At 45.4% G+C, this 27,474-nt stretch overlaps 1 protein-coding gene across 3 annotated transcripts in view; it reads right to left on the bottom strand.

The window, feature by feature from the left end:
- The window catches only part of SAE1 (SUMO1 activating enzyme subunit 1), a 75,234-nt gene extending 48,014 nt beyond the window's left edge, over window positions 1–27,220 (bottom strand). For 2 of the 3 annotated variants that reach the window (XM_058709533.1, XM_058709532.1), the window contains exons 1-5: window positions 27,033–27,220; window positions 14,540–14,651; window positions 8,213–8,386; window positions 5,979–6,121; window positions 3,626–3,725 (exon numbers count right to left, since the gene is read on the bottom strand). In XM_058709533.1, the coding sequence (XP_058565516.1) occupies window positions 3,626–3,725; window positions 5,979–6,121; window positions 8,213–8,386; window positions 14,540–14,651; window positions 27,033–27,130 (627 nt within the window). In that variant the 5' untranslated portion in view covers window positions 27,131–27,220. The remainder of the gene's footprint in view (window positions 1–3,625; window positions 3,726–5,978; window positions 6,122–8,212; window positions 8,387–14,539; window positions 14,652–27,032) is intronic. The other variant, XM_058709534.1, reaches the window with a different exon arrangement.
- Between the last annotated feature and the right edge of the window lie 254 nt (window positions 27,221–27,474).

The following is a 27,474-nucleotide window of genomic DNA, read 5'->3' on the forward strand; positions in this document are numbered from 1 at the left end:
TCGATTCGGAAATTCTTTTTTAAAATCACGATCTTGGGGTGCCTGGGTGGCTCAGTTGGTTGAGCTTCCGACTTTGGCTCAGGTTGTGATCTTGTGGTTTGTGGGTTCGAGCCCCACGCTGGGCTGCTGCTGCTGTCAGTGCAGAGCCCACTTCAGATCCTCTGTCCCCTCTCTCTGTCCCTGCCCTGCTCACACTCTCTCCCCCCCAAAAAAAAAAAAAAATAATAAAATAAAATAAAATGACGATGATCTCCTCCAAAGCCAACACACTATGTCACAGGAGCAGCCACATCACACTGAACAAACATTTCCCGGGTAGGACCGTGCCCGGTGCTACACTAGGAACACGGTGGCGAACAGATCCGCCCTGCCCTACAGACCTTGGACTCTAGTGGGAGAGACCCTAACAAGTTCCTCGTTGTGCCAAACCCAGATGCCACCTAAAAGAGGAAGGCTGAAACCAGTCTGTCCCTGGAATGTTCCCTTCAGGACGGGGGTGAGAGGCGATGAATTGTCCATAAACTGCTCAGAAAGGGGGATCAAAATAACGAATCACTGCTCAACTGTGGAATTTCACAACTGATTCATGACAAGAGTATTAACAGGGCCCAAATTAGTCCCCTACTATTTCAGAAACAGAGGTGAAATTAAATCTGTATTTCTTAGCATGTCCCAAACAAATCCTACTTTATCTTTAATTTTTACAGAGCTGTTATGGAGAGCAACCATCACCGGGCATCTACTGGTGTCTGGCAGCACCTAACAATAAAGGAGACCTTTCACCCTAAAGGTTTTTCCAGAAAGGTCCCAAGTTTTGCATATTTTATCCCATCATCCCCATAAAACTTCAAATTATCCTAGAAACTCCAAGAGGATTCACCTTTTAAGTTGCAGGGCAAGCCAGTGCCCTCAGCCCCCGTGTACCCCCCAAATCGGTCCCATCGATCTCGGGCAGGTCAAGGAACTTCTCTTAGTGACCGCTGTACGTGGAGACAACAGGACTGGAGATGCTTCCCTGTACCCAACAGAGGCCCTGCACACAGTAGGCATTTTACAACTCACAGATGCAGAAAGCGCTGGCTGTTTGGGGGTGAGGGAAGCCAGACTCATCCCGTTCCTACATCTGTGCTTTCTGTCAGTGCTACCTCCTGTGACTAAATGCCCGTCCCGGCTTCGGTGCTTGACAAACTGTCCTTCACGTGCCGCCTCTAACAACTCTGCCTCTGGGAAACCTTTCTGGACAGTTCTCTATCACAAAACTACTGCTCTCTCCTTATCTATTGTGCGCTGATGATGTCTCCCCATCGCCCAAGACCTGATTCTGATGAAGTCTGTCTGCTACCCTTTCCTGGGCACCAAAGGAAGCAAACCACTGAGCACCTACCTCTGGGCTATGCGTTTTCCCACTGTTGTATTTATCATGATGACACATGTGTTAGAAAGGCCCAATATCCTCCGAAGCGGTGTGAAAACCACAAGCTCTATTTTTCCTCTTTGTTTTTTAAGCGTTTCTAATTTAGGAGCACAATGTGTACCTTGAAGCAAACGTGGCTATACAACATTTGGTTGAACCTAAGGAGGGGGGGGGAGGGAACCCTAACCAGAGACCTTTCGCAGGAAACAGGAAGTGGTTGCCTCCCCGCCCCCATCCTGCACTTTGAGCATAACCCAACTACTTATTCTGTACAATTGAGGCAAAAGGGCATAACCTCAATCAAGGAATTTTTGAGTTGGAAGACAACTTCGAGATCACGGAGCGGTCTCTGCCCAAACTGCGGTGGCGAAGCGGCAGCCCCACCGGTCCGAGCCGGTCCTTCCACGGCGCTCTCGGGGGCTCGGTGAGGTGGCACAAAGGCAAGGTTCGGAATCCCAGGGACCCAGGGACCGTAGTGAGGAATGCACCGCATGCCTCACAACCTTCAGGGCTCGGGGCTGGAATCCAGGCCTGCATTGTCCAAGTGAAACAGCTGACTAACAATGTCAGCTGGGGAATATTTTGATACCTTCAGATTCGGCCCCTGTGGGAAGAGGCTGCACGAGGAGCCCTGTGACTGAAGAGCCCTAAGAATGGGAGGCGAAGGCCACCGGGGGCCTACCAGGGCCGCCCGCATTCTCCTCATAGCTCGCTAAAGTGGCCCCCCGAAGGGGTTTCCAGATCTGCCCCAGTGGGCACCACCAGAACTGACTCAAGGGAAACTTCCAGCTGTGAAGGGCTAACAAAGCTGGCCGCTCTCCCCATTTGAATGTAAAAGACCCGCCTCAATCAGGGAAGGCCTTTAGGCCATAAAACCCTTCACACCAAGGCCAAGTGTCACACTTGTAAGAGGGTGTGATTTATGAATTGACAGCACCCACAAAGCTCCTTCTGTGCTCCTCCGTTAGTTAACAATTTATCTCCCCCCACCGAACTCACGGCGCTATTCAGATAGAGCTCAACTGGGCCTCAGAAAGAAAGAAAAGAGGGAAGAAAGAAAAGGACCCAAGTTTTGGCCAAAACACCAATGTTCGCTCTGGATAATTACCGGTCCTGTGAATAGACACCAAATTTAGGGCTTAATAATTCCTCTGTATCACACTCCCAGCAGCAAACTCTTCCAACACAAACACACAGAGCAAGAAGACGAAAATCTCCAGCGCAGCCCTGCGGGAAACTCAACAGAGTTCCACTTCTGTGGTTTCTGCAGTCTCTCTTGTGGTTTCTGCACTCTCAGAATCCCCCCGTTAGAGCAATTTTAACTCGAAGCTCCGACCAGCTGTTTTTCTTTCTCAACATTTCAAACTACAAAGCAAAGAGTAAATATGGGCTCGGTCAAGTCTTTCCTCGGTTCCACAAAACCAATCCTGGCCCCTTCTGTCTGGTCTCCCCCATCGCATGACTCCCTTCTCAGATTCCAACACTAGCTGCCGAGATCATCTCCTTCCAAGTCCCCGCCCCTCCTTTCTCTGTAAAATGAATTTAAATGACTGCGCGAACCAGGCTGAAAACAAAAAAATACACACCGGATAGTAACACTTGTCAACACGGAGGCCTTTATTCTTAAAAGGTAATCTGGTGGAAACACGACCCCGAACATTTCATCGTAAAGAAGCAAAGCATACGCAATTCAAGCTTAAACTGTCTTCCTGCCCGCTTAGGTAGGACCTTCCTAAATTATCTACCTATCCCCCCAAGATTTATTTTATGCAAAAGGGATGGCCTTTGCTCAAGAACAGTGGTTCTGATACTGCTCCAGATACTAGAAGCCCAAATCGGCCCACACACCATGTCAGTCCTGCAGGCATGTTTTCTTTTGTCTCCATGGGGTGAAGGAACAGCATTCAAACCAAGGTGAACAGACAGGCGGTATTTAAAAGTTTGGGACAGAGCCGATAAAAAACACATCTCCAATTCTGTTAAAAATTCATACCCTGCATCACTGGGTCCCTACTCGTCTTCATGGCAAGAGCTGGCTGCCACTAAGCAGCAGTCATCCCCTTTAAGTGGGATGAGCACTGGCCCGGCTTGTCCAGACCCCACCTCGCCCTTCAAGACTACACGCGCGCTTCCCCTGCTTGCAGATGTAATTGCCCGTCCCCTACAAGGCTCCGAAGTTTCTGATCTTTGACCCCTTCACAGTACACATACCTTTTTGACCATAGTTGTTTCAGATGAATCAAGTTTTGCCCTCTTGGTATCAGGTCCATCTTCTACTCCTTGGCTAACTTTGGCAACTTTGGTTTTCTCCCTAGAGGGTGACAAAGCGAGGGAACGGAGTTTACTCTCTGAATCATGCCATTAGAACAAAAAGAGCATCATCAGCTCACAGAATAGGATGGTAATTAAGAGCAAAAGCTTTGGAGTCAGGCAGATCTGGGTGGATTCAAATCCGAGGGTGGCCAATGATTATCTGATAAATAAATTACCTACCACATGGGAATAACAATCCCTGACACAATTACTGTAAGACGAGAAATAACAGGGGCGCCTGGCTGGCTTGGTCAGTTGAGCGTCCAACTCTTGGTCTTAGCTCAGATCATGATCTCACGGTCCGTGGGATCGAGCCCCGCATCGGGCTCTGTACTGACAGCACGGAACATGTTTGGGATTCTCTCTCTTTGCCCCTCCCCTGCTTGTGCACTTTCTCTCTCAAAATAAATAAATAAACTTAAAAAAAGACAATAATAAATTGCTTAGCACACCTGCCTAGCATATAGCAAGCTCTCAATAAGCTTTATGAATTTCACTTGAATCATGAAATAAAAGCCAAACTTAATTCCTCCCCTCTGCCATGGGGAACTCACATTAAGATAACCTGGGCTGTTTTCTCTACTGTGACTTCTCTATTTATAGTATGCCAAGAGAACTAGAGTTTCTGAAAGCCATAAAATGCCAAAGTTATGAGAAATCTTGAACATGTCTGCCCTTCCCTCATTTTGATTTTACAGACAAGAAATTTGCAGACCAGGGACACATGGGGGGCTCAATTGGTTGAGCGTCCAGCTCTTGACTTCAGCTCAGGTCATGATCCCAAGGTCATGGGATTGAGCCCTGCACTGGGCTCCACATGGAGCATGGAACCAGCTTAAGATTCTCTCTCCCTCTCTCTCTCTCTCTCTCCCTCCCTCCTTCCCTCCCTCCCTCCCTCTCTCTCTCCACCCCTCTCTTCGGCTGGTGCTCTGTCTCTCTAAAATAAATAAATTTTTTTAAACTGGAAGAAAGAAAGAAAGAAAGAAAGAAAGAAAGAAAGAAAGAAAGAAAGAAAGAAAGAAAGAAAGAAAGAAAGACTTGCAGACCAGAGAAATTTCAGTGATTTGCCTAAGAAGCTGAACAAAAGAGGGGTGCCTGGGTGGCTCAGTCAGTTAACCGTCCGACTTCAGCTCAGGTCATGATCTCGCGGCTTATAAGTTCAAGCCCTGCATCGGGCTCTATGCTGACAGCTCAGAGCCTAGAGCCTGCTTCAGATTCTGTGTCTCCTCCTCTCTCTGCCCCTCCCATGCCATGCTCTGTCTCTCAATAATAAATAAACATTAAAAAAGCTTTTTTAAAAAGAAGCTGAACAAAAGAAGGCAATTCTTTTTTTTTTTTTTTTTTTAACGTTTATTTATTTTTGAGACAGAGAGAGACAGAGCATGAACAGGGGAGGGGCAGAGAAAGAGGGAGACACAGAATCTGAAACAGGCTCCAGGCTCTGAGCTGTCAACATAGAGCCCGACGCGGGGCTCGAACTCACGGACCGCGAGATCATGACCTGAGCCGAAGTCGGACGCTTAACCGACCAAGCCACCCAGGCACCCCAGAAGGCAATTCTTGATTCTTGGTAGGAAGCTTCACCTACCACACAGGGTGTCTTTTTACCTCTTATTAGCAAGGGACATACAAGAAACAACAGCCAAAAACCCACCACAGAGTTTTACACAACACGGGTATCATCTGCCATCTCTCATCTAGAAGCTGCAAGTTCAAACCACTGCAGGTCCCATCATGTGAGAATCCCTACGGTCTGCAACCTTGATATTCAAAATGAGAGGATGAGGTGTGTTTGTTACACCAAAGCAGTGTCTGGACTTCGGAGCTTTTCCCAGTAGACTGGCTGAGTGTGCCTCCAGAGTTACCCATCTGACTACTCTGTACTCACTTTACTACCAACCTGAAAACACAGAAGCCAAAACTCAGAAAGGCAATCCAAGCAAGCCTCCCCTATACAGGAGGTGTGTGGTTTCACCAACTGAAGTCCAGGCCCATCAAATACCCACAATGGTGTACTTTGATTCCTAAAGAACTCTGCTTTATTTAGGATTTAGATCAGAACATTATTTTGGAAGACGGGGCTGCATCTCCTACGATTCTGAACACACAACCTATATAATCAGTGAGCTGAAAATGAAATGGTTTCTGAATATTCTAAGAACACTTTCCTTAGATGGGTTGTTCCCCACCAATGAGTAAAACCGTATTTTTCTGAAAATGTTACGTTCTCCCCTCCTCTCCCAGAACTTACTCTACGAATTCATGCTCTCCGAGATTGGCAAATGTGTATCCATGGTAGCCAAAAACATCTCCTGTAAAAAACTTGATGCTATTTTTGTGACAGATCTGGTCAACTTTAACTATGACATCCCTGGAGCAGCAAGTCAGACAAACCTGCAGAGAGAAAAAATTCGCTGGGTGTGAGTTTTGCAAACTGTGAATCACTGCCCTGATGTCTAAATAAATCTTAATGAACAGTCTCTCTGGGCATGTCTAAAGCCAGTTTTGAACTGGTATAACAGGTTCTTTGGATCCTATGGTTAGAAGACAAAAGACAAGTTGCAGGTTTCAGGAGAAATATAAATTGCAAGACCTCTACCTTCAGCAACCAAAACAAAACGGGTTTGGCTATAAAGTAAAAGCTATTCAATGAATTTATTTCCTCTATTCTGTAAACATAAACAAACCACAGCTCACAGTTTCCGTGAAGTGGAAAAACACAGTAACAATTTAGCGTAAGTTACTTCTAAATTACTAAATCTATTAAAATCTGAATAAGCTATCGCAAGAAGCAAAACCAGTTTTAAGTGACCCAAAGGTCACTTTAAATACGAGGGCATTTTTCCCCCTTCTTTTGATTGATAGGTTAAGATAAAAAAGATAAACAAGTCCCGTTGAGATTAGTTTTCCACAGTTTTCCACAGTTTTCAAAGTGAAACTTTATCTGAATCTGAGGACAAAAGAAAAGGTTACACACCAAGTGACCTTCCATTCAGACGTAGACAATGAACCGGTGATTCACTCAATGGAATTATCAATGTTGCTCTGAGACCCCTAGGTTGTGTTCCAGTAAGTTGAAGCACTGGAAATAGCTAAGTTTTATGGCATAAAACACCTTTTCAGGAGAAACTCTGTGATAAGGGCTATGAAAACAAGTTCCAAATTGCACATGTTTTCTTCTAAACACAGAAAGTTGGAGAAGAAGTTACAAAAGGATATTTTCATTTGACAGAACCTCTTTGCTGCTGTCTGGCAGCCTGAATACCGAAACAGCCCACAGAAATGAGTGCCTCTGGTGTCATTCAAAGGATGCGGCCACCTAAGGGAAAAAAAAATCATATCTAAAAGGCAAGATACCCACAGTTGAACATGCAATCAAGCGACCAAAGGGAACTCTGCAGAGTCAAGAGTGAATGTAAAATCTCCAAGGACCAGTCAAACATGGCCCAGTGAGGCAGTCACCTCACCCAGCACACAGGCTTTATACAAGCAACCCGCCCGGTGCTTCAGTTCTTAGAAACCCTCGCTCTAAGTGCTAGAAATTCAAGGGGCGGCTAGAATTAACTAAATGTGGTTACTATGGATAAAGAAATGAAGAGAAGATGGTCCAAACAGTCCAAACAGAAAAATGTTCCAATACTTGGAAGATACAAGATAGAATTGAAAAAAAAAAAAAAAAAAAAACCCAAAAACAGACAAAACGCACAGATGATCCATCATTCCAAGCACATATTTGAACAGATGCACATATGAAATATAACAATGTGGAAAAACAAACTACCCAACCCAAATCCTAACCTCTCGTGTAATGGGCCTTTCATTTAAAAAACAAGTAGATCATCTGTGACTATTTCATGGTTATCCAACATTTGTTTAGCTTTTCCTGGATCCAGGGAACCATGTCTGAAGGTCACAGACGCTGGAACCGAATTTAACTTATCCTTTCACCTCTCCACAGATCTGGCAGTGAAACCAAATGAGGTTGGATATGCCTCATTTGGCTTATGACTAGTGAATTTGTCTCATTATCCATGGCAACGTGGTCAAAGTGGCTGTGTGAAAGAGACAGACACGGACCAGGATCAGGTGTGCTCTTTTTTTTAAGACAAAACACAAGCTGTAGTTTGATATTTCTAACCAAAAAAAAAAAAAGCAAGCCTCTACTACAGAAATTAACCACCAACTTGTTTTTAGGAGAAAACATTTGCAATAAAATGTACCAAAGCTATGTGCAAAGATTCTGGAAGGAATACAAAACACCAATGATGAAACCTGGTCTAAGGGAACATATGCCCAAAGAAGAAACCAGCAGACAGCAAGTCACAAACAGCCACAGCAGAACCAACAGACTGGATCTACCTACCGACACATTCAACGTGGAAAAGCAATATGCTAATAAGGCACATACACTAAGGCAATACAAGACTTGAGACTACAAAGGCAATGTACTGAGCCTAAAGATTTTACACTCTTTATGAAACTTACAGCATCGAACTGAGTGAAAAATGACTCAGGTTTCTTTTCTATATTCTCAGTGTCCACCTTCACATCCACCATGGGGTTGAGATTCTGGGCTCGCTCCAAAGAGGCTTCAGCCCTGTTTCGGCCAACAGATCCAGTACGGATTAGAAACTGAGCTCCGGGGTCTTCTGGAGATACCTAGGAATAATTTTTTTTTTTTTTTTAATGCTTGAATTTTGGGGAAAAAAAATGTTTCAAAGACAACGAACCCTTCCACTTCAAAGCATAACTAAAATACCTACAATTTAATTGTATTACTGTTCCAGTGGGAATTTGCCTAATGTATCCTCCATACACTCAATCCTTCGAAGGCTTTCAAGTAGAGACATTTAATTTTTTTTTTCACTTCGCATTGATAGTTAAAGAGCACCCCCTGGTGTTTGTAAAGAAAATTCACTCTAAACAGAAATGTCCACTCTTTCTTCTTCCATGATTAAATTTGTAACTAATAAAGTGACACAATTATCAGTGCAAAGAATTTACCCCAAACATTTACTCTGTGCCAAACTTTAAGGATACTCCTAGACAAACAACAGTAGTTTAAAGGATGTAGTCCCTGCCTACGATTGGTTTAAAATCGGACCAGTGAGGGGCACTTGGGTGGCTTAGTAGGTTAAACATCCCACTCTTGATTTCAGCTCAGGTTATGATCTCACAGTTGTGAGATGGAGCCCTGGGGCTCCACAATGACAGCGCAGAGCCTGCTTGGGATTCTCTCTCTCTCTGTCTCTGTCTCTCTCCATCTCTCTCTGCCCCTCCCCTGCTCATTCTTGCTCTCTCTCAAAATAAACAAATAAACCTTTTTAAAAAATTAAAAAAATAAATAAATAAATCAGACCAGTGAGGGGCAGTACCTGGCTGGCCCAGTCTGAAGAGCACACAGCTCTTGATGTCAGGGTCCTGAGTTCAAGCCCCACGTTTGCGTGTAGAGTTACACACATACGTACATACATACATACATACACAAATATGCTAAAGAAATAAAATCAAACCAGGGCAAAAATCAAACATAATTAAGAATGCTTGAAATGAACTCTTAAATTCAATTAAAATTCAGAAAAGAAAGATGAGGGGGGCTGGAGCAAAGGGAAGATTTCTCCCACAAGGCTGGATGTCAGCAGAGAAGAACCTTAAATCCAGATAATACAATCACCTGACAGCTGCCGGTAGGGTTACAGATTCCCACTGTTCACAGAGCCATTCTTTCCACATCAAACATCTAATTTAACCATTAATCTCCAGTATGACCTTGCTACCTTCACCAAACTGGATTCAATACAAGCAATCTCTCTCCTCTCCTCTGGCCAACTACCCAGAGCACATACTCGCACTTGCTAACTTTTCTCCAAGGAAATGAGCTGGTCCTCCTCCCTTTCAAGGCCAGCCCTTTAAGTCTCCTTGATCTTTCCTGTCCTGCTTCTTCAGGGATCTCATTTCACACTGAGAAGCTGTACATCATAGTAGTTAAGAGCAAGGCTCCGAAACAATTCAGGTTGGATTCAAATCTTTGGCTCAACCACTTTAACTGTGTGACCTTGAGCGAGCGAGTACATGGGAATCACGTGCAAAATGAGGAGGTTAAGAAAAACAGTACACTAACTAATCACTCTATCAGTGCCGCTCTGCTCCTGCCCCACCGGACACCCAGCCTCCACATGGGCCCTCTTGGGTGTGGCGGCCCCAGGATTCCATCTCAGAGTCACTCATCTTTCCACTTGGCATAGCTCCATGCTCACTGCTTCTTTCGTTCTTACAGGTACAGATTGCTTCCTGATCCATCTGAGACTTTTATTAAACTGCCCACCAGATATTTCCTCCTGGGTAAGTCTGCAGGCCCTTCGTATTTGACTGTTTTTTTTTCTTTTGTCTGTTGATGAGCCTACCAACCACCCATCCAGTCACCTGAGTCAGGAACCCAGTCTTTACATCCCTGATATTTCCCTGAGAGCAGCCACCTGCTGAGATGGCTAAGAGCATGGGCTCTACAAAGAGTCAGACTGTCTGGGTCCTGGTCACAGCAACTACTGTGACCTTGGGTGGGCCAGCAATTCAATTCCTTTTCTGGAAAATAGGGATGATAATCCCTGACTCTCAGAGTTGCTGTGAGGACTAAATGGGGTACTACAAATGCTGCTTTTAGAGCAGCGTCCAGCACCTTGAGGAAGCATCGCTGCTGCAGTCATTCCTTGCCTCCCCTACATTCCCATATACAATCCTACTGATTCTATCCTCTGGTATTTCCACCTCAAGTGCTTCTTGCCGTTTCTATCACAGTGCTGTTACTCAGACTCTTCTCATCTCTCACCTAAACTACTAATGCGACATAATAGAAGAAGAAAAATAAAACAACAAAAAAATAAACTACTAATGCAGCCTTCTAGCTAAGTGGTCTTCTGCCCCGGACCTTGTGCCAATCATACCCAGTAGCTGGCGATGTACGAAGAGCCGGAGGTTGGCTAGGTCGCCTGTCTCACATCTGAAACTCTTTGATGAAATCCTCACCACCTAGAGGATGGAGTATGAGCTTCCAGCAAGGCTTACTAGCAGGCCCTTCGTGATTTGGACCTTACCTGCAGCCTGCATCCACCCCCGCCACTTCGGGCCCCACACCCTAAAACACCAAACAGCACCGCTCGCTGTGTTCTATTTCTACCATGCTGTTCTGTGCTACTGCCAATAATGTCCCCTGCCTGAAGTACAGCCCCTCAACTTGAGAAACCTCCAGTTGTTCCGTAAGCCTCAACTAAGATCACAGCTCCAGGAAGCCGTTCGTGTCCCCCTAGCAAAACCTGAGCCAGGTAGGCTGCTCCGGTTTATGGAATAAACCCTGAGAACGGGAACCGAACCTTGTGCATCTTTGTATCACAAGGATCGAGAATGCTTCGGGGCAGCCAGCAGGTACTCTCGGATGTTTGCTGATGTAAACAAAACGAATACCTCTGTAGGGCAGGAATTAACGTCCTTGATGAGCACACTGAGGGGTGCCTGCCTGGCCGAGTTGGTAGAACATGTGACTCTTAATCCTGAGGTTGTGAACTCAAGCCCCACACTGGGTACAGAGATTACTACAATAAACACATAAATAAGAAAAAAAAAATTTTAATAGATGAGCAAACAGAGTCGCTGAGAGGTTAAGAGACTTAACCCAGCTTGAAGAGGTAGGATTTGAGCCCAAATCGACCTAATTCCAGAGCTTTTGCACTAGGTAGCACGGTCTCCCTGAGATGTTCCCAGTCAGGGAAAAAAAGTACAAGCAAACTGCAAAAGGCAGAACCACCAAAGAGTGTCCATGAACCACTAAACATATGAGGTAGGAGTCAGGCTAAGTTGACTGGGCCCAAGTCATACAAAGCCAGTAGTTCTCAACTCTCCCTGACTTCTAGACTCACTTGGAAAACTTTCAATAACCCCCCCTAATATTCAAAGCACAGATGGGATTGAGAACCACTGTGTTGGGCCTTGAAAACCAGCCAGAAGATTTGGCTTTGCAGTGCCAGATAGGTGAAAAGTACTGTAAGTCCTCAAAGCAGAGAGGGAAGGGAGGATAGTCGGCCCGGTCACTGTAACACTGGTGGCACCCATCACTGGACTGAGGCAGTGACAGAACTGCATCACACACCGCTCAGTATTAGATCATGGTTCCCCATTCTCCGGCGCTCCCAACCATATGAGGAAGTCACCATCCCCATCCGGTTTCATTTTCCCACACCAAGGGCCTGCCTCCACGTTTAGAAACCATCCTTCCCTGCAAACAAATTCTCCCTCCAGATGCCTCTAGGGGGCACTGTGGTTGGGGAAATGTCAAAAAGGCAAGAGCTCAGACTGTTAATAATCTGGCGGCTTGCCTGCAGGAATTTCTTTCCTTAGAAGGTTTTGAATTCAAGTCAAAAATCAATTTGTGACTGTGATATTAAGTGAGCCAACCCACGTGTCTTCACTGCAGAAGAATTAAAAAAAAAAAAATCCAGGTATGATTTTTCTCCTAAAACCCAAACAAGATGAGCTTTAAAAAATTTCATTTGGGGGGCGCCTGGGTGGCGCAGTCGGTTAAGCGTCCAACTTCAGCCAGGTCACGATCTCGCGGTCCGTGAGTTCGAGCCCCGCGTCGGGCTCTGGGCTGATGGCTCGGAGCCTGGAGCCTGTTTCCGATTCTGTGTCTCCCTCTCTCTCTGCCCCTCCCCCGTTCATGCTCTGTCTCTCTCTGTCCCAAAAATAAATAAAAACGTTGAAAAAAAAAAAAAATTTATTAAAAAATTTCATTTGGGGGGCGCCTGGGTGGCGCAGTCGGTTAAGCGTCCGACTTCAGCCAGGTCACGATCTCGCGGTCCGTGAGTTCGAGCCCCGCGTCAGGCTCTGGGTTGATGGCTCGGAGCCTGGAGCCTGTTTCCGATTCTGTGTCTCCCTCTCTCTCTGCCCCTTCCCCGTTCATGCTCTGTCTCTCTCTGTCCCAAAAATAAAAAAAAAAAAAAAAAAAAATTTCATTTGGGGGGCACCTGGGTTGCTCTGTACGTTAAGCAGCCGAGTCTTGACTTCGGCTCAGATCACGATCTCACAGATCATGAGATCAAGCACAGAGTGGCTTGGGATTCTCCCTCCCTCTCTCTCTGCCCCACCCCCATGCACATGTGCGCTCTCTCACCATCTCTCTCTCTCTCTCAAAATAAATAAATGTTTTAAAATTTTCATTAACATTTACCTTCTTCCACAGAGCCTATACCACCCTCTGTGTGTGGTAGTTACCATGTATGAAACAGGACCCTTATTCATTACCTATAAGGAAAGACACTAATAGTATCATGTGATGACATAATCTTCAGAGGTTTTGGGGTTTGTTTTAATTTTTTTTTTTTTGGAGACAGTGAAAGCGCAAGCAGGGGAAAGGCAGCAAGAGAGAGGAACAGAGGATGTGAAGCGGGCTCTGCCCTGACAGCAGAGAGGCCAACGTGGGCCAGAACTCACAAATTAGGAGATCACGACCTGAGCTGAAGCCAGACGCTTAACCGACTGAGCCACCGAGGTGCGGCGCCCTAAAGTTTTATTTTTTAAAAGGGGGTTGCACCTGGGTGGCTCAGTCGGTTAAGCGCCCGACTTTGGCTCAGGTCATGATCTCGTGGTTGACAAGTTTGAGCCCCACATCAGGCTCTGTGCTGGCAGCTCAGAACCTGGAGCCTGCTTTGGATTCTGTGTCTCCCTCTCTCTCTGCCCCTCCCCTGCTCATTCTCTCTCTCTCTCAAAAATGAATAAACATTAAAAAAAATTGGGGGGGGGGGGCACCTGGGTGGCTCAGTTCATTGAGTGTCTGACTTTAGCTCAGGTCATAATCTCGTGGTTGACGAACTGGAGCCCCGCTTCAGGCTCTGTGCCGACAACTCAGAGCCTGGAGCCTGCTTCGGATTCTCTGTTTGTCTGTCTGTCTGTCTCTCTGTCCCTCCCCTGGTCATGCTCGGTCTTTCTCTGTCTCAAAGATAAAATAAACATTAAAAAACATTTTTTTTAATAAAATAAAAATACTGTCCAAAAAATACAGGCGAGAAAATACCGATAAAAAAATAAAAATAAAAATTGATCTCTGTAGAAGCCAGGTAGATGGGGTGTCAAATGCTATTCTACTTCTGTATATATTTAAGCTTTTGTATAAAAGAAAATTAAAATGTTTTTTTGAAAATTAAAATGTTATAGCATGAGAATGTAGAGAAAGAAGTTATTTTCACCTTGGAGAAACTGGTCAGAAAAAGCTACACAGGAGCTGGGAACGACTATTATGGCAACAATTAAATGGTCTATGATGTAATTAATTATCAGATGCTTACTACATGCAAGCACTATGCTAAGCAGTCTGCACAGATCCTCTCTGATCCAACATTTTTCAAAGAAGCTCTCCTGAGACAGCTTTCAAACGTACAGATTCCTCCTGAGCATCATCTCAAACCTTCTAAAGCCGAATCACTCAGGGTAAAGGCTATCCTGTGACAAAGCCCCAAGGCAATTCTGCACTTTTAATTAGTCATGCAGGTGGTGTACAGGTACAAGGAAGAAAACCACCCCCTCTCCTCCCCACGGTAACCCTCCAAGCGAGAGATTAACTACACTTTACAGACTGGCAAGCTCAAGGAGAGTGGTCGACCACCTAGGATGTGCCAGTGCCATTGGGCCAAAGGCTCCACTAATGCCAGCCCTCCTTGCACAGCTTGGCGGGGGCATGTAGCAATTCAGAGTATCTCCAAGTGTTTATATTTATACTAAAGAGGGGAGACTGTGAAGAAAGAGTGTTGAGGTGGCCAAACATCTCACCTGTTCAGGATCCAACATGGTCAGTCCTTTCACTCCCGCCAGAATGAGATTCTTGGCAATTTCAGCCCCGAGTCCTTTCATGCCGACAAGAAGCACCCGCGAGGCCCGCAGCCTATAAGGCAGACAACTGTTAACCGGATGCCACGGAACAGTGGAAGCTTCACCGAATCGTTAAGAACAAGCCAAAGCAACAGCGAAGTAACTTTGGTTTTCATTAAATGCACGGAAGCACCAAGGCCTCAAATCTAGGAAAGAGGCTCTAATCCATCCTACAAAGAATTCATTCAATAAACATTTACTAAGCACCTACTATGCCAGGCACTCTTCTCAGGTATAGAAATATATCAATAAACAAAATAGACATAATCCCTGTCCTCCTTGAGCTTACATTTTATGATAGAGGTAGACAAATAGATAATATACCAAAAAGTGATGAAAACCAGGGGCGCCTGGCTGGCTCAGTCAGTAGAGTATGTGACTCCATCTCAGGGTCGTGAATTCAAGCCCCACGTTGGGCATAAAAAAGTGATGAAAATCAAGCAGGATATGGATCAAGAATGATGGAGGATGCTATTGCATGCAGACTGAAGGCCTTTCTGAAAAGCTGCTGAGCAAAAATCAAAATGAAATGGACAAATACACAGATATTTGGGAGAAGAGCATTCCAGGAAAGAAAACAACAAGTGCAAAAGCCCTGAAAGCAGAGGGGTGTGCAGCATGTTTCAGGGACAGGAAGGACAGAGCGGCTAAATAACAGTGAGGAAAGGGAAGAACAGTAGGAGACGGGTCACAGACGGAACCGGGGCCATGTCATGAAGGCTCTTACAGGTATTGTAAGGGCTGGATCTTACTCTGAGCACCATAGAAAGCCATGGGATGGAGGACCCTTGGGGGAAGGGTGTCACAGTTGAGAGAGGGGACGATGGCCCGGACTGGTATGATAGCAGGAGAGGAGGTGAGAAAAGTTACTATCTAGGCTGTCACACACAAGCAAAACCGTAGCAGCATGAAAGAGGGTGTATTTGGAAAGTGTTCGGATCATCCTAGTCTGTAAGGTGACAAAAGATGAGGCTAAATGAAGGTAGTCAGAGGTTTGGCTGTCTCAAGAAGTCCAGAGTTAGGGGCGCCTGGGTGGCTCAGTTGGTCGAGCGTCCAACTTCGAGCCAGGTCACGAGCTCACGGTTCCCGAGTTCAAGTCCCATGTCGGACTCGCTGCTGTCAGCGCAGAGCCAGAGCCCACTTCAGACCCTCTGTCCCCTTCTTTCTGCCCCTCCCCCACCTGCATTCTCCCAAAACTAAATAAATATTAACAAAAAAAGAAAAAAGAAAAAGTCTGGACTTAAATCTGAGGTCAGTGGAAGGCAGTATGGCTCCACGAAATCTTAGCTGAAAGAAACCCCTTGACCCAGAAGTGTTTCACAATCGGAATTTTTCAGAATTGGTTTACATCACGTAGTATGAAACAACCCCATCAGGGTCTTGGGCCGCACTCTGTAATCAAACCCATTAATATTTTTGCAGCAAATGTATGACTATTCACACTGAAAAGGGATAGTTAGAACTAAGAACGATCTCCCATAAATTCAAGTTTGGCTGGCTGAGGAGTTTGCTCTTAATTTATGAAATGAGCCCATTTTCAACTTGTACTAGTATTAGGGAGAACATGCAGAAAAGAAACTCTTTCAAAAGTAGTCCTAAAAATTAGGAGCACTTGCATGTAATTAGAGGCCTTTAATGAGGATGGTGGCTGATAAGAGGGTCCTGCACTGATTCTTGATACTAGAGATACTGAATTTCCTTCACTAATACAATCAAAGGGTAAAATGTGGGGAGGGAGAGAATAGGGACAGAATTTCCTTCAAAGGCCTATGTCTGGGTCTCAGCTTCTCTGTTATCGCTTTTATTCTATGGGGACCTTCCACCATCAACCACAGGCTAGCGGACACGGCCTTTCAAGTGACAATGTCACTTCGTTAGAATAGGAGGGAATGGGAAAGAGGGCCTACAAGATACAAGCAAGGTAAATAACATGCTAGCAAAGCGTACATTGCTTACCAAAGATTTATACCAGTGGGTGGAGGAAGAAAGGCCATGTGGCTTTCCAGAGGAGCTCCAATCCCTCCAGAATCAGCACATACTGACAGGCAATGTTTCCAAAAAGAACCTTTGGTATCAGAAAGGCTGAACACTCTTGCATTTGGCTGTACCTTCCAGGGCTCTGGGGTCACTGTCGGTCTACAAGTCTTCCCTGACACTGCCCCTCCCGCACCCACCCCGGAATTCCAGAATGCCAAGTTCCCTTTCAGTCCAAGAATGGCCCAGATTGGTCCAGCTCTCTTCTGGGAAGCCGTATCTTCAAACGATACCAACAGCCTCCTAATCCCTAGACCCCCTGAATTCTTCTCAGGCTCTGTTCTCTCTGGCGTTCCGTTCCTTCCGCAAAGGGCACTGCTAATCACTAAATGCCCTCTAGGTCTGGAGACGGGTTTGAATTCTGGTTCTGCCACTTCCCAGCTGGGTGACATGGACAAGCTGCACAAGCTGTCTGAACTTCAGGTTTTTCATCTGTAAAATGGGGATACCAGATCTGACATCTTGTCAATTAATCCCCTTGACAACCTGGTAAAATGTGTGTGCAAAAGCATCTAGCATAATACCAGGCACGTAACAGATGCTCGATATGTTACTTCAACTTACTGAACTCCTTTATCCCACTCCTAATTACCAAAAGGGCTTAGTGGTAGGTGTGACTCTGATTTTCAAAAAAAAACCAAAAAAATCTCACAAAAAAATTCTAAAGCTGCATTTAAATTCCTTCAGTACTGGCTCCCTTCCACCTGCCCAGCCTTCTCCCCTACCACCACCAGATTACCGCCACCCAGACCTGCCTTCCATTTATTACCCCTCCCCACCTGTCGACTTTACATCCCAGCATTCCACACACCTGAAATGCTCTCTCTTCCTCTCTAGGCCAAGTCAAGCTTGTCCCCCGACTTCAAACCCCAATTCAAATGCCATTTCCTCAAAAAGTCCCCCTCTCTATGGCTGACTGAAGTACGCGCTCCCTCCTCTGAGCTCTTAGAGCACTGCAACATATAAATGCCTCTGACATAAATCACATTTAGCCACGTGGCCTCTCCAAGATCCCTACATCCTATAGAGCTCTAGACTCTGACTGCTTGGGAGGTTTTTTTTTTTTTTCAACTGCCATCAACGCTGAAGATCACATTTGTATTTTTAATCCTTAACCATGCTAAAGACCCTGAGCCGACAGCTTACTTATGGCTCAATTACAAGAAAAATACTTAAAATAGTACCTGGCACATAGTCAACACTTAATGAATGGCAGCTATTAGTATTCATATCTGATGTATGAATACTTCTAGGAATTAATCCTACAGAAATACTCTGGTGTGCACAAAGATCACTTACAAAGCCATTCACAGCAGCATCCGCCCACTTCCTTTCACCTCCACAGACACCATCGCTTCTCACCTACAAAACTACAACAGCTTTACACCTGGTTTCCCTGCTTCCACTCTTGCCCCCTACAATCTGCTGTCCCTGCTCAGGAAGAGAGATCTTTTAAACCAGATTATGCTGCTCTCCTGCTCAAATCTTTCAGTGGTTCCCTATGCAAGTTCCTTAAGCCAAAGCCCTGCATACCGCTCCCAACTTGGATCGTCCTATTCTCCCCACTGCTAATTTGCCCACAGCCAGGCTCCAGCCTTTGGACTTTGGCATTAGTTCTTCTCTGCTTCTTCCCCCCTTTTTTGCACGAGCAATTCTTTAGGTCAACTCAACTGTCACCACCTTAGAAGCCCACACTGGCCACTTAATCCAAAATTATGTCCACACCCTCTTCTATCTGGAATTTGTTCATATGTTCACTGTCCACTTCTCCATTTGAATGTAAGCTCCAGAAACCACCGTATCCCTAACACCTATGACTATGCTTGGCACTTAGTTTACTGTTACTCAAACAGCTGCTGAATTAATAGAATACATTAAAAGAAACCCGGCTGTCCATCCGCAGAATTACATAAATCTACTACATAATAAAATAGTAACAGTTAACATTTACTGAAACCTCACTATGTGCTGGGGCCCTTGTCTGACTCAATCAGTAGAGCATTCGACACTTGATCTTGGGGTTAAGTTGGAGCCCCGTGTTGGGTGTAGAGATTACTTAAAAATAAAGTCTTAGGGGAGCCTGGGTGGCTCAACTGGTTAAGCATCTGACACTTTGATTTCAGCTCAGATCAAGACCTCACAGTTCTTGGAATTGAGCCCTGCACTGGGCTTTGTGCTGACAGCGAGGAGCCTGTTTGGGATTCTTTCTCTTTCTCTCTCAAATTAAATAAATAAATAAATAGATAGATAGATAAATAAATCTTTATTTATTTTTTTTTTTTTTTAACGTTTATTTATTTTTGAGACAGAGAGAGACAGAGCATGAACGGGGGAGGGTCAGAGAGAGGGAGACACAGAATCGAAACAGGCTCCGGGCTCTGAGCTGTCAGCACAGGGGCCCGATGCGGGGCTCGAACTCACGCACCGCGAGATCGTGACCTGAGCCGAAGTCGGCGCTCAACCGACTAAGCCACCCAGACGCCCCGATAAATAAATCTTTAAAAAAAACCTCACTACGTGCTAAGCACTCTTCACACGTATTATGTTATTTAATCCTCAGGGCAATCTTATGAGCTGGTAACTTATCTCTATTTTGCAGCTGAGAAAACAGGCACAAAGAGGTCAACTAGCTTACCCAAGATTACATAGCTGGGAATTGGCTAATAATCAGCTACTTGGTAAGGGCAATAGTAAGAGAGAGCAATTAAGATCCGGGGCTCTGAGGCCACACTGCCCTGATATGTATATACTATGGAAAACTAGGTAGCCATCAAAAAAAATAAATAGGTAACACTTATTAAATACTTACTGTATGCCCAGCACCATTCTAAGCAATTTATGTATTCAACTCTGCAAGAAAAGGCACTATTACTCTCATTTTGCACAGAAGAAAACTGTAGTTTGTAGTAGGCAAAATAATGCACCCCCACGAGCCAAATGCAGGTAACTTCTAGATGCTAGAAAAGTCACACAGATTCTCCTCTAGAGCCTCCACATGGAACATGGCCCTGTCAACACCTTGATTTTAGCCCAGTGGAACTGATTTCAGACTTCTGACCTCCAGAATTGTAAGAGAATAAATTTGTGTTGTTTTAAGCCACTAAATGTGTGGTAATTGTTATAGCAGCAACAGGAAGCTAATACACTGAAAAGAGAGTTACAGAACTTACCAAATATTGGGGTGCCTCGGTGCTGGGTGGCCCAGTCAGCAAAATGTCTGACTCTTGATTTTGGCTCAGGTCATGATCTCACGGTTTGTGGGTTCAAGCCCCACATCCGGGCTCTGTGCTGACAGCACAAAGCCTGCTTGGGATTCTCTCTCTCTGCCGTTCCCCCACTCACTCTATCTCTCTCTCTCAAAATAAATAAGAACTTAATAAATAAATAAAATGCATCAAAACAAACAAACTTGCCAAAAATCACACAACTGCCAAATGGCAAAGCAGGTATCAACTTAAGCAATATTGCTCCAAAGTCTGTGGTCTTCAAGTTATATTGCCTCTCAGGGCACCTGGGTGGTTCAGTCAGTTAAGTGTCCGACTTCAGCTCAGGTCATGATCTCACGGTCCATGAGTTCAAGCCCTTGTCAGGCTCTATGCTGACAGCTCAGAGCCTGGAACCTGCTTCAGATTCTGTGTGTGTCTCTCTCTCTCTCCCTCTCTCTCTCTCTCTCTCTCTCTCTGTCCCTCCCCCACTCATGCTGTCTCTCTCTCAGAAATAAACACTAAAAAAATACTTTTTAAGTCATATTGCCTCTCAATACCACAAATAATGTAAAAATTACATTGATATATTATGTATATAGTCCACTGATAACAACAATGGTAGTAGTTACCCTCTACAGAGGGCTCACTAGGTTCGAGGCATAGAATTATACACAGCACCTCACTGAAACCTTAATTGTGGTTCCTTGCCATTTTTCTTTTGGAAAAAAAGCATACACATCCTAAGTATTGCATAAGATGTCTCTCTAGAAGTCCAAGGGGCTCCACAGACCCCAGAGTACACTATCACGTTTCCACAGGAAAGGATTCATGTCTGCCTAGAGTATAAAGAAAACAGAGGCTCAGAAAAGGTGCCCAAGCTCTCCCAGGTAGTAAGTGGCCAGAACTGGGATGAGAATACAGTTCTGACCACAATCTAGGAGTTTTCCTCTTTCAATGTCTCTTCCACATTGCCTTGCACACAAGTAGGTTCTAAATAAATATTTGCCAACTTTGCTCTCTCCTCTTTGACTTCTGCCACAGGAATACCTCCTAAATTTCTGGAAAGGAATGAACAGAGCCTTTATATCACAATCTCTGAATTCACAATACACACTACAAGTCAAGCCAAGTGAATTCCACTCATAGTTAAAAATTCCTAAGACTACCAAATTCACATTTATTTTATTGAGTCTAATTGTGTGACGACAGTGAGTCATGAAAAAATCTGGTATAAGACTATTTTAAGTAGGGTAAGCACAAAGACCTCAGGCCAGAGAGAGGTTTAGCATATTTGAGGAACAGAAAGATTCAAGAGCTCAAATGAAGTGAGCCAGAGAGATATAGGCAAGATCAGACAGGGCAAGGCATGGAAGGTAATGAATTTTAAAAGCTTTGGATTTTATTCTGAATATAAGAGGAAATCACTGGAAGGCTTTATGCAGAGAACTGTGTGATCTGATTTTTTTTTTTTTTTTTTAATCTATCTGGCTGCTGTGGGGAGACTGGATTATAAAGAATCACAAGTGAAACACAGGAGAGCAGTTGAGAAGACTACTGAGGTGACCAATCAGAGATAATGAGGGTAGCTTGGAATAAGAAAGAAAGGTGGCTGAGATCGTTCGAAGCAGAGTACACAGGACTTGACAAGGGACTGGACATGGGCCCAAGGGACAGAGATGAATAAAGAAGTCTTAAGTTTCTGGTCTGTGCAACCAGATAAATGGTAAAGCCAACAGCATTTGGCAGATTGGACCGCTTTCTCCTTCAGAGATAATCTCACCTTCACTTAACAGCAAAGTACTTTTCATTTATTTATTTATTTATTTATTTATTTATTTATTTATTTATTTATTTATTTTGGGGACAGAGAGAGACAGAGCATGAACGGGGGAGGGGCAGAGAGAGAGGGAGACACAGAATCGGAAGCAGGCTCCAGGCTCCGAGCCGTCAGCCCAGAGCCTGACGCAGGGCTCGAACTCACGGACCGTGAGATCGTGACCTGGCTGAAGTCGGACGCTTAACCGACTGCGCCACCCAGGCGCCCCTGTACTTTTCATTTAAATCTAGCATCTTGTTCCATCCAACTGCCCATTCATTACATTTACTTCAATGTCTTGTCAAAATCCAAAACAGAACTTAAGGCTGCTCCCCACCATGATCTGCTCAGGCAAATCTACTCCCCTTACAATCTTCCTCATCCTTCTGGAGTCTCCACTCACCCCACTGACTTTTACTTTACACTGGCCTTATTTATCTCAACCTATTTCCTATGTAGCTTCCCTTCTCCTGTTGCTAGTGATTTATACTTGTCAAATAACTGTAACTATGATTTACTCAATGCTTTCTGTGCATAAGCACTATTTATGCATTATCTATTATTTTTATTTTTTAAGTTTTTATTCATCCATCTAAGTAATCTCTACACCTAACGTGAGGCTCAAACCCACAACCCTGAGATCAAGAGTCACACACTCTTCTGACTGAGCCAGCCAGGCATCCCTTGCGTTATCTCCTTTAATTCTCAACTGTCTTATAATGTAAATTCTATTATCTCCACTTGACAAATGAGCAAACTGAAGCAGAGAAGTTAAGAAATGTATCCGAGGTTAAATAACTAAGAATTTTTGCAGCTGAGATTCAAACTGAACTATTAATCACTACCGACACTACAATAAATCGGTCCTTAAGTGAAACAATCAGGATTGGCCCCTAAGACACAGTACGTACTCAGTCACTATTATGGCAAATGTGTGCCTACGGAACCAACTGAAGTTCTTTTGAAGAGCGGCAGTGTTGGACAATGAGGCTTTGAAAACGGGAAAGTTTTTGTAGTACCTTTTTTGTAAAGTCAAAATTTCAGAGTTGAAAGAGTCCTTAAAAATTTAGTCACACTCACTCCTCCTTTTTGCAGATGTGGAACTTAAGGCCAACAAACTTTGTGACTGACCCAAGGTCAAGAGAGCTGGTTAGCAGAACTGGATTGAACCCAGGTTTCTTGAATTCCTAGATCTTTGCAACGTACAATCATTTCATCATTCGACAAATACATGTGAATGTCTACAAATTTGCAAGCACTACAAATTGAATAAGACCAGTCAAACCCCTATTTTAATTGTCAAACATTTATAAAATGCTTGCCCTCATAGAGCTTATCATCTACTTTGCTCTTCTGGGTCACCCTCCGTCCTTCCTCACTCTTAGATACGAGATCAACTACTATTGAGTGGAAGAAAAATCAGACATGCCTTGGTTGTGAAAGGCAGTGCAAAAACTGCTGAAGCATGCATTCTGAAAACACACACAGCTGCCAGCCTCAACATCTTCCTTTATGATTATTTGACTGAAAGAATGAGCCCCGATCGTGGAAAATGAGCTGAGGGAGGGGAAAGGGAGTCACTTAGATTCAACTCCTCTTTACTTGGTGCATAACCTTGGGAGCCAGCTCTCATTCCTTGAGCCCCATCCATAAAGTGGGCTATGTCCCACAGCAAAAAATGGAAAGTCGCACCTGTAGGGCCAGGCAAATCAGATCAATGAGGGAAGTTGAACTGATGGAGACAAGGCTAGAGAACCACGTGCCATGTCAGAGGTGGCCTCTGCTTGGCTCCAAGCAAGGTGGAATATCTGATCTTTCTATTCTTCAGGAGATGACAGAATTCAGAAATTACCAGATTGCAGAAGAGGGGTGCTTGGGTGGCTCAGTCAGTTAAGTATCCGACCCTTCATTTCGGTTCAGGTCAAGATCTCATGGTTCGTGGGTTTGAGCCCCACGTTGGGTTCTGTACTGACAGTGCAGAATCTGCTTGGGATTCTCTCTCTCTACCCCTCTCCCACTTGTGCACTCTCTCAAAATAAATAAGCTTTAAAAAATTATAGAAATTTCCAGATTGGGGAATGGGGCAGGAGGAGGGACAGAGAGAAACACATTTCTTTTCCACCTTTTCATTATAAAAATTTGAAACACAGAAAAGTAAAAAGAATAGTTAGCATTTTGCCTTTTACCCATACACTTTCACCACAGCATGTCACAACTTTAGCATGCACCTCCAAAAATGGGACACTCTCCTTCATAACCATGTTATTATTACATCTAGAAAATAATTCTCAAATATCTAATGGGGGGGCACCTAGCTGGCTCAGTCTGTTAAGCGTCTGACTCTTGATGTGGGCTCAGGTCATGATCTCATGGTTTGTGAGTTCGAGCCTGACTTTGGGCTCTGCGCTGACACTACGGCAGAGCCTGCTTGGGATTCCGTCTTTCCCTCTCTCTGCCCCTCCTCCATGAGTTCTCTGTCTCTCTCTGTCTCTCAAAATAAATAAACCTTAAAAACATAGAGGAAGGAGCATCTGGGTGGCTCAGTCAGTTAAGCGTCCAACTCTTTATTTCGGCTCAGGTCATGAGCTCAAGGTTCGTGAGATCGAGCCCTGTGTGGGGCCTGCTTGGGATTACCTCTCACTCTGTTCTTCCCCTGCGTACGCACGTGCTCTCTCTCTCTCTCCCAAAATAAGTAAACTTTAAAAAAAATTTAAAAATATGCATATATCACCTAATAGGACTGAATATTCAAATCTCCACTACTGTCTAAAAGACGTTTTTATAGGAGTTTTCTTTTTGAACCAAGATCCAGTCAAGGTTCACATTTTGCATCTGGCTTCACCTCTTTATGGTTTTTAAGCCTAGAACACTCCCTTCCTTTGTTTTTTCCATGACACTGACTTCTGGAACAGAACCAGTACAGTTGTCTTATAAAATGCCCCACATCCTAGACATCTTATCATTACCTCAATGTTCTTTAATCTGTTCCTCTGTTCTCTGAAAGCATGATTAGGCTAAAAGATATTCAGCAGGAAAACTTCACAGATGACACACTGAAGTTCTTATTTCACCACATTAGAGGGTGCGTTGTTAATAATCACTTCCAAAGGCAATAAATTTGTTTTTAATTTTTTTGTTTGAATATTTCCTTGGCCTTAGGGATTCTAAGTCATTAAGTATTTTTAAATGAAGTCAATTTCTTGCTTTTTTAAAGGTTTTATTTTTAAGTAATCTCTCCACCGACTGTGGGGCTTGAACTCACAATCCCAACCATATGCTCCACTGACTGAGCCAGCCAAGCACCCCAATTTTTGTCTCAAATTCAGCCAATTCTCTAGATTTTCAAATGTTGGCAACTCATTTCAAAAAATTTTAAACACTGTAAGAAAGATACAGCCCAATTTTAACCGCTAGACCCTATGAATTCCCTGGAGGGCCCTTTTGGTTATTACTCTCCTTTTCAGTTTTCTGATAAACTTGGTCCAAACATCACGCAGAATCAGCAACAAAACGGTTGCCAGAATGTAGTCGGCCATTTCCTAGGCCACCTTCCATTTCACATTTCCAGGTCTTCAGAATTCGATTCCACCTGGAATTTCCTTAGAGGCAAGTCGATTTGCTTTGTGCAGCCTCTTTCTTGTCTGTACAGGGGGAAATCACTGCTCTTCCTACTTCAGAGAGCTGCTATGAGACTCAGTTGAAAAATGTACATGGGGGGGGCACTTGGGGGGCTCAGTCAGTTAAGCATCCGACTTCTGCTCAGGTCATGATCTCGAAGCTTGTGAGTTGAAGCCCTGCGTTGGGCTCTGTGCTGACAGCTCGGAGCCTGGAGCCTGCATCCGACTCTGTGTCTTCCTCTCTCTGCCCCTCCCCCCACTTCAAAAATAAATAAACGTTAAAAAGTTTTTTAATCAAAACCTAAAATAAGTAAAATAAAATGCAAATCTGCTCCTATGACTCCTATGCTCAAAACTTTCCCATGGGTTTCTCGGAATAAAAAAGCTACACCTCGGGGCACCTGGGTGGCTCAGTCAGTTGAGCCACCAACTTCGGCTCAGGTCATAACCTCACAGTTTGTGAGTTCGAGCCCCGCGGCAGGCTCTGTGCTGACAGCTCAGAGCCTGGAGCCTGCTTCGGATTCTGTGTCTTCCTCTCTCTCTGCCTCTCCCCCCACTCGTCCTCGCTCGCGCGCTCTGTCTCAGAAATAAACATTTAAAAAAAAAAAATTTTTTTTTAAAGCTACATCTCATTTGCTTCCAGCCACCTTGCTTCTTTGCTTCTCTCTCTCATTTGCCAAGCATGCTCTGGCCTCCAGAATTTTACACTGTTTTCTCTCTCCTAGCGAGCTTCTTCCATATGGTTCTTTTCCTTCATACAGGTCTGTGGCTCAATGAAGGCCTCTCCAGAGGCCTTCCCTGGCCTCCCTATCAAAATAGCTCTCCCACCTCAGCATCCTTTAAAGATCCTCTGTCCCTTCTTTACTTCTCTCTCAGCACTTGCACTGCCTAATATGTTATTTATGTTAATTGCTTCCCCCACCAGAAATGCACGCTCCATGTGGGCAAAGGATACAGCTCGCTAATTTTCGCTAAGCGCCAAGAAAAAGCGATCGTGGCAGGTACTTCGTATTTGATAAAACCAACCAACCCTTTCGAAGACCTCATTTCCCCGATAACTACCCCACACCCAAGGTATGCCCAACCTTAGCGCCCAGTCCTCTCGAGACACACCCTCATACCTAGGCATAAGCAACCTCTTCGCGTACCTCCAACCCCTGGCCTCCCCGAGCTCCTCAAGATTCCCACTTGAAATACGTTGCTGCAAAACTCCTCAAAAACCCTCCTCCTTTCATAGCGGCCCACCCTTTCGAAGCCACAAGAACGTAAATTCGCGCGCGTTCGGTTCGCCAGTCCCCCCAGCGTCCAAGAGATTCCCACAATCCACGAATGAATGAGCTACGCCCCCCCCTTCATCCTCCCCCTGCACGGCCTGCCCCTCCTCCTCCCTAAGCACGACCCCACCCCACCCCCCGCATCATTCCCTTTGGGCGCCTGAGCCCCCGAGTTTGAATCCTCAACCAGGACTCCCCCGCCGCCCCTTCCAGAGGCCCTCCCTCGGAGCGACCCTCCCACCACCCTGGGAGGTCCCCGCTTCCCTCAGCTTCCAGAAACACCGCTAACCGACCCCTCCAGTCCTCTCAGGAAGGCTACCAACCCCGGGCACGTAATTCCCGCCTCCGCGCTTCAAATCCGACCCTCCGGCTCCGCGAGGGCGGCGAACGCCTCAGGCCAGACGCCCCCAACAGCCCCTCAGCCCCGCGAGCCGCGCCGGCCCTGACCGTTTCTGGGCCTCCAATCCCCACAGACGGATCTGCCGGTCATACTGAGCCGCCTCCTCCTCGCTGATGCCGCCGCCGGCCTCCTCCTTCTCCACCATGGCGCCGGCTCCGGCTGCCTGCACTCGGGTCCTGCCCACGGCAACCGCCCGCCGGCCCCACGCGCCGCCAACCGCCGCCGGCCGCGCGCCCGGGCCGCGTCTGCGTCTGCGCCAGGGACCGCGCCTGCGCAGGACCTCCTCCACGGCCCGGCCCGCCCCTAGAGCCTGAGACCAAGCGAAGCTCGCCCGCCTGAAAGGCGGGCCGGCAGGACTGTCGGCCACGTGACCGGGGCTCCAGCCAATCCTGGCCCAAGGATGGCGCGATTCTCCGCCCCCCTTTCTTGCCCCCCTCCCCCCCCCCCCCGACCCCGTCGGTAAATATCCAAGTGTTCACCTAATGGGGC

The sequence above is a fragment of the Neofelis nebulosa genome, chromosome 17, assembly GCF_028018385.1.
Source record: "Neofelis nebulosa isolate mNeoNeb1 chromosome 17, mNeoNeb1.pri, whole genome shotgun sequence".
NCBI lineage: Eukaryota > Metazoa > Chordata > Mammalia > Carnivora > Felidae > Neofelis > Neofelis nebulosa.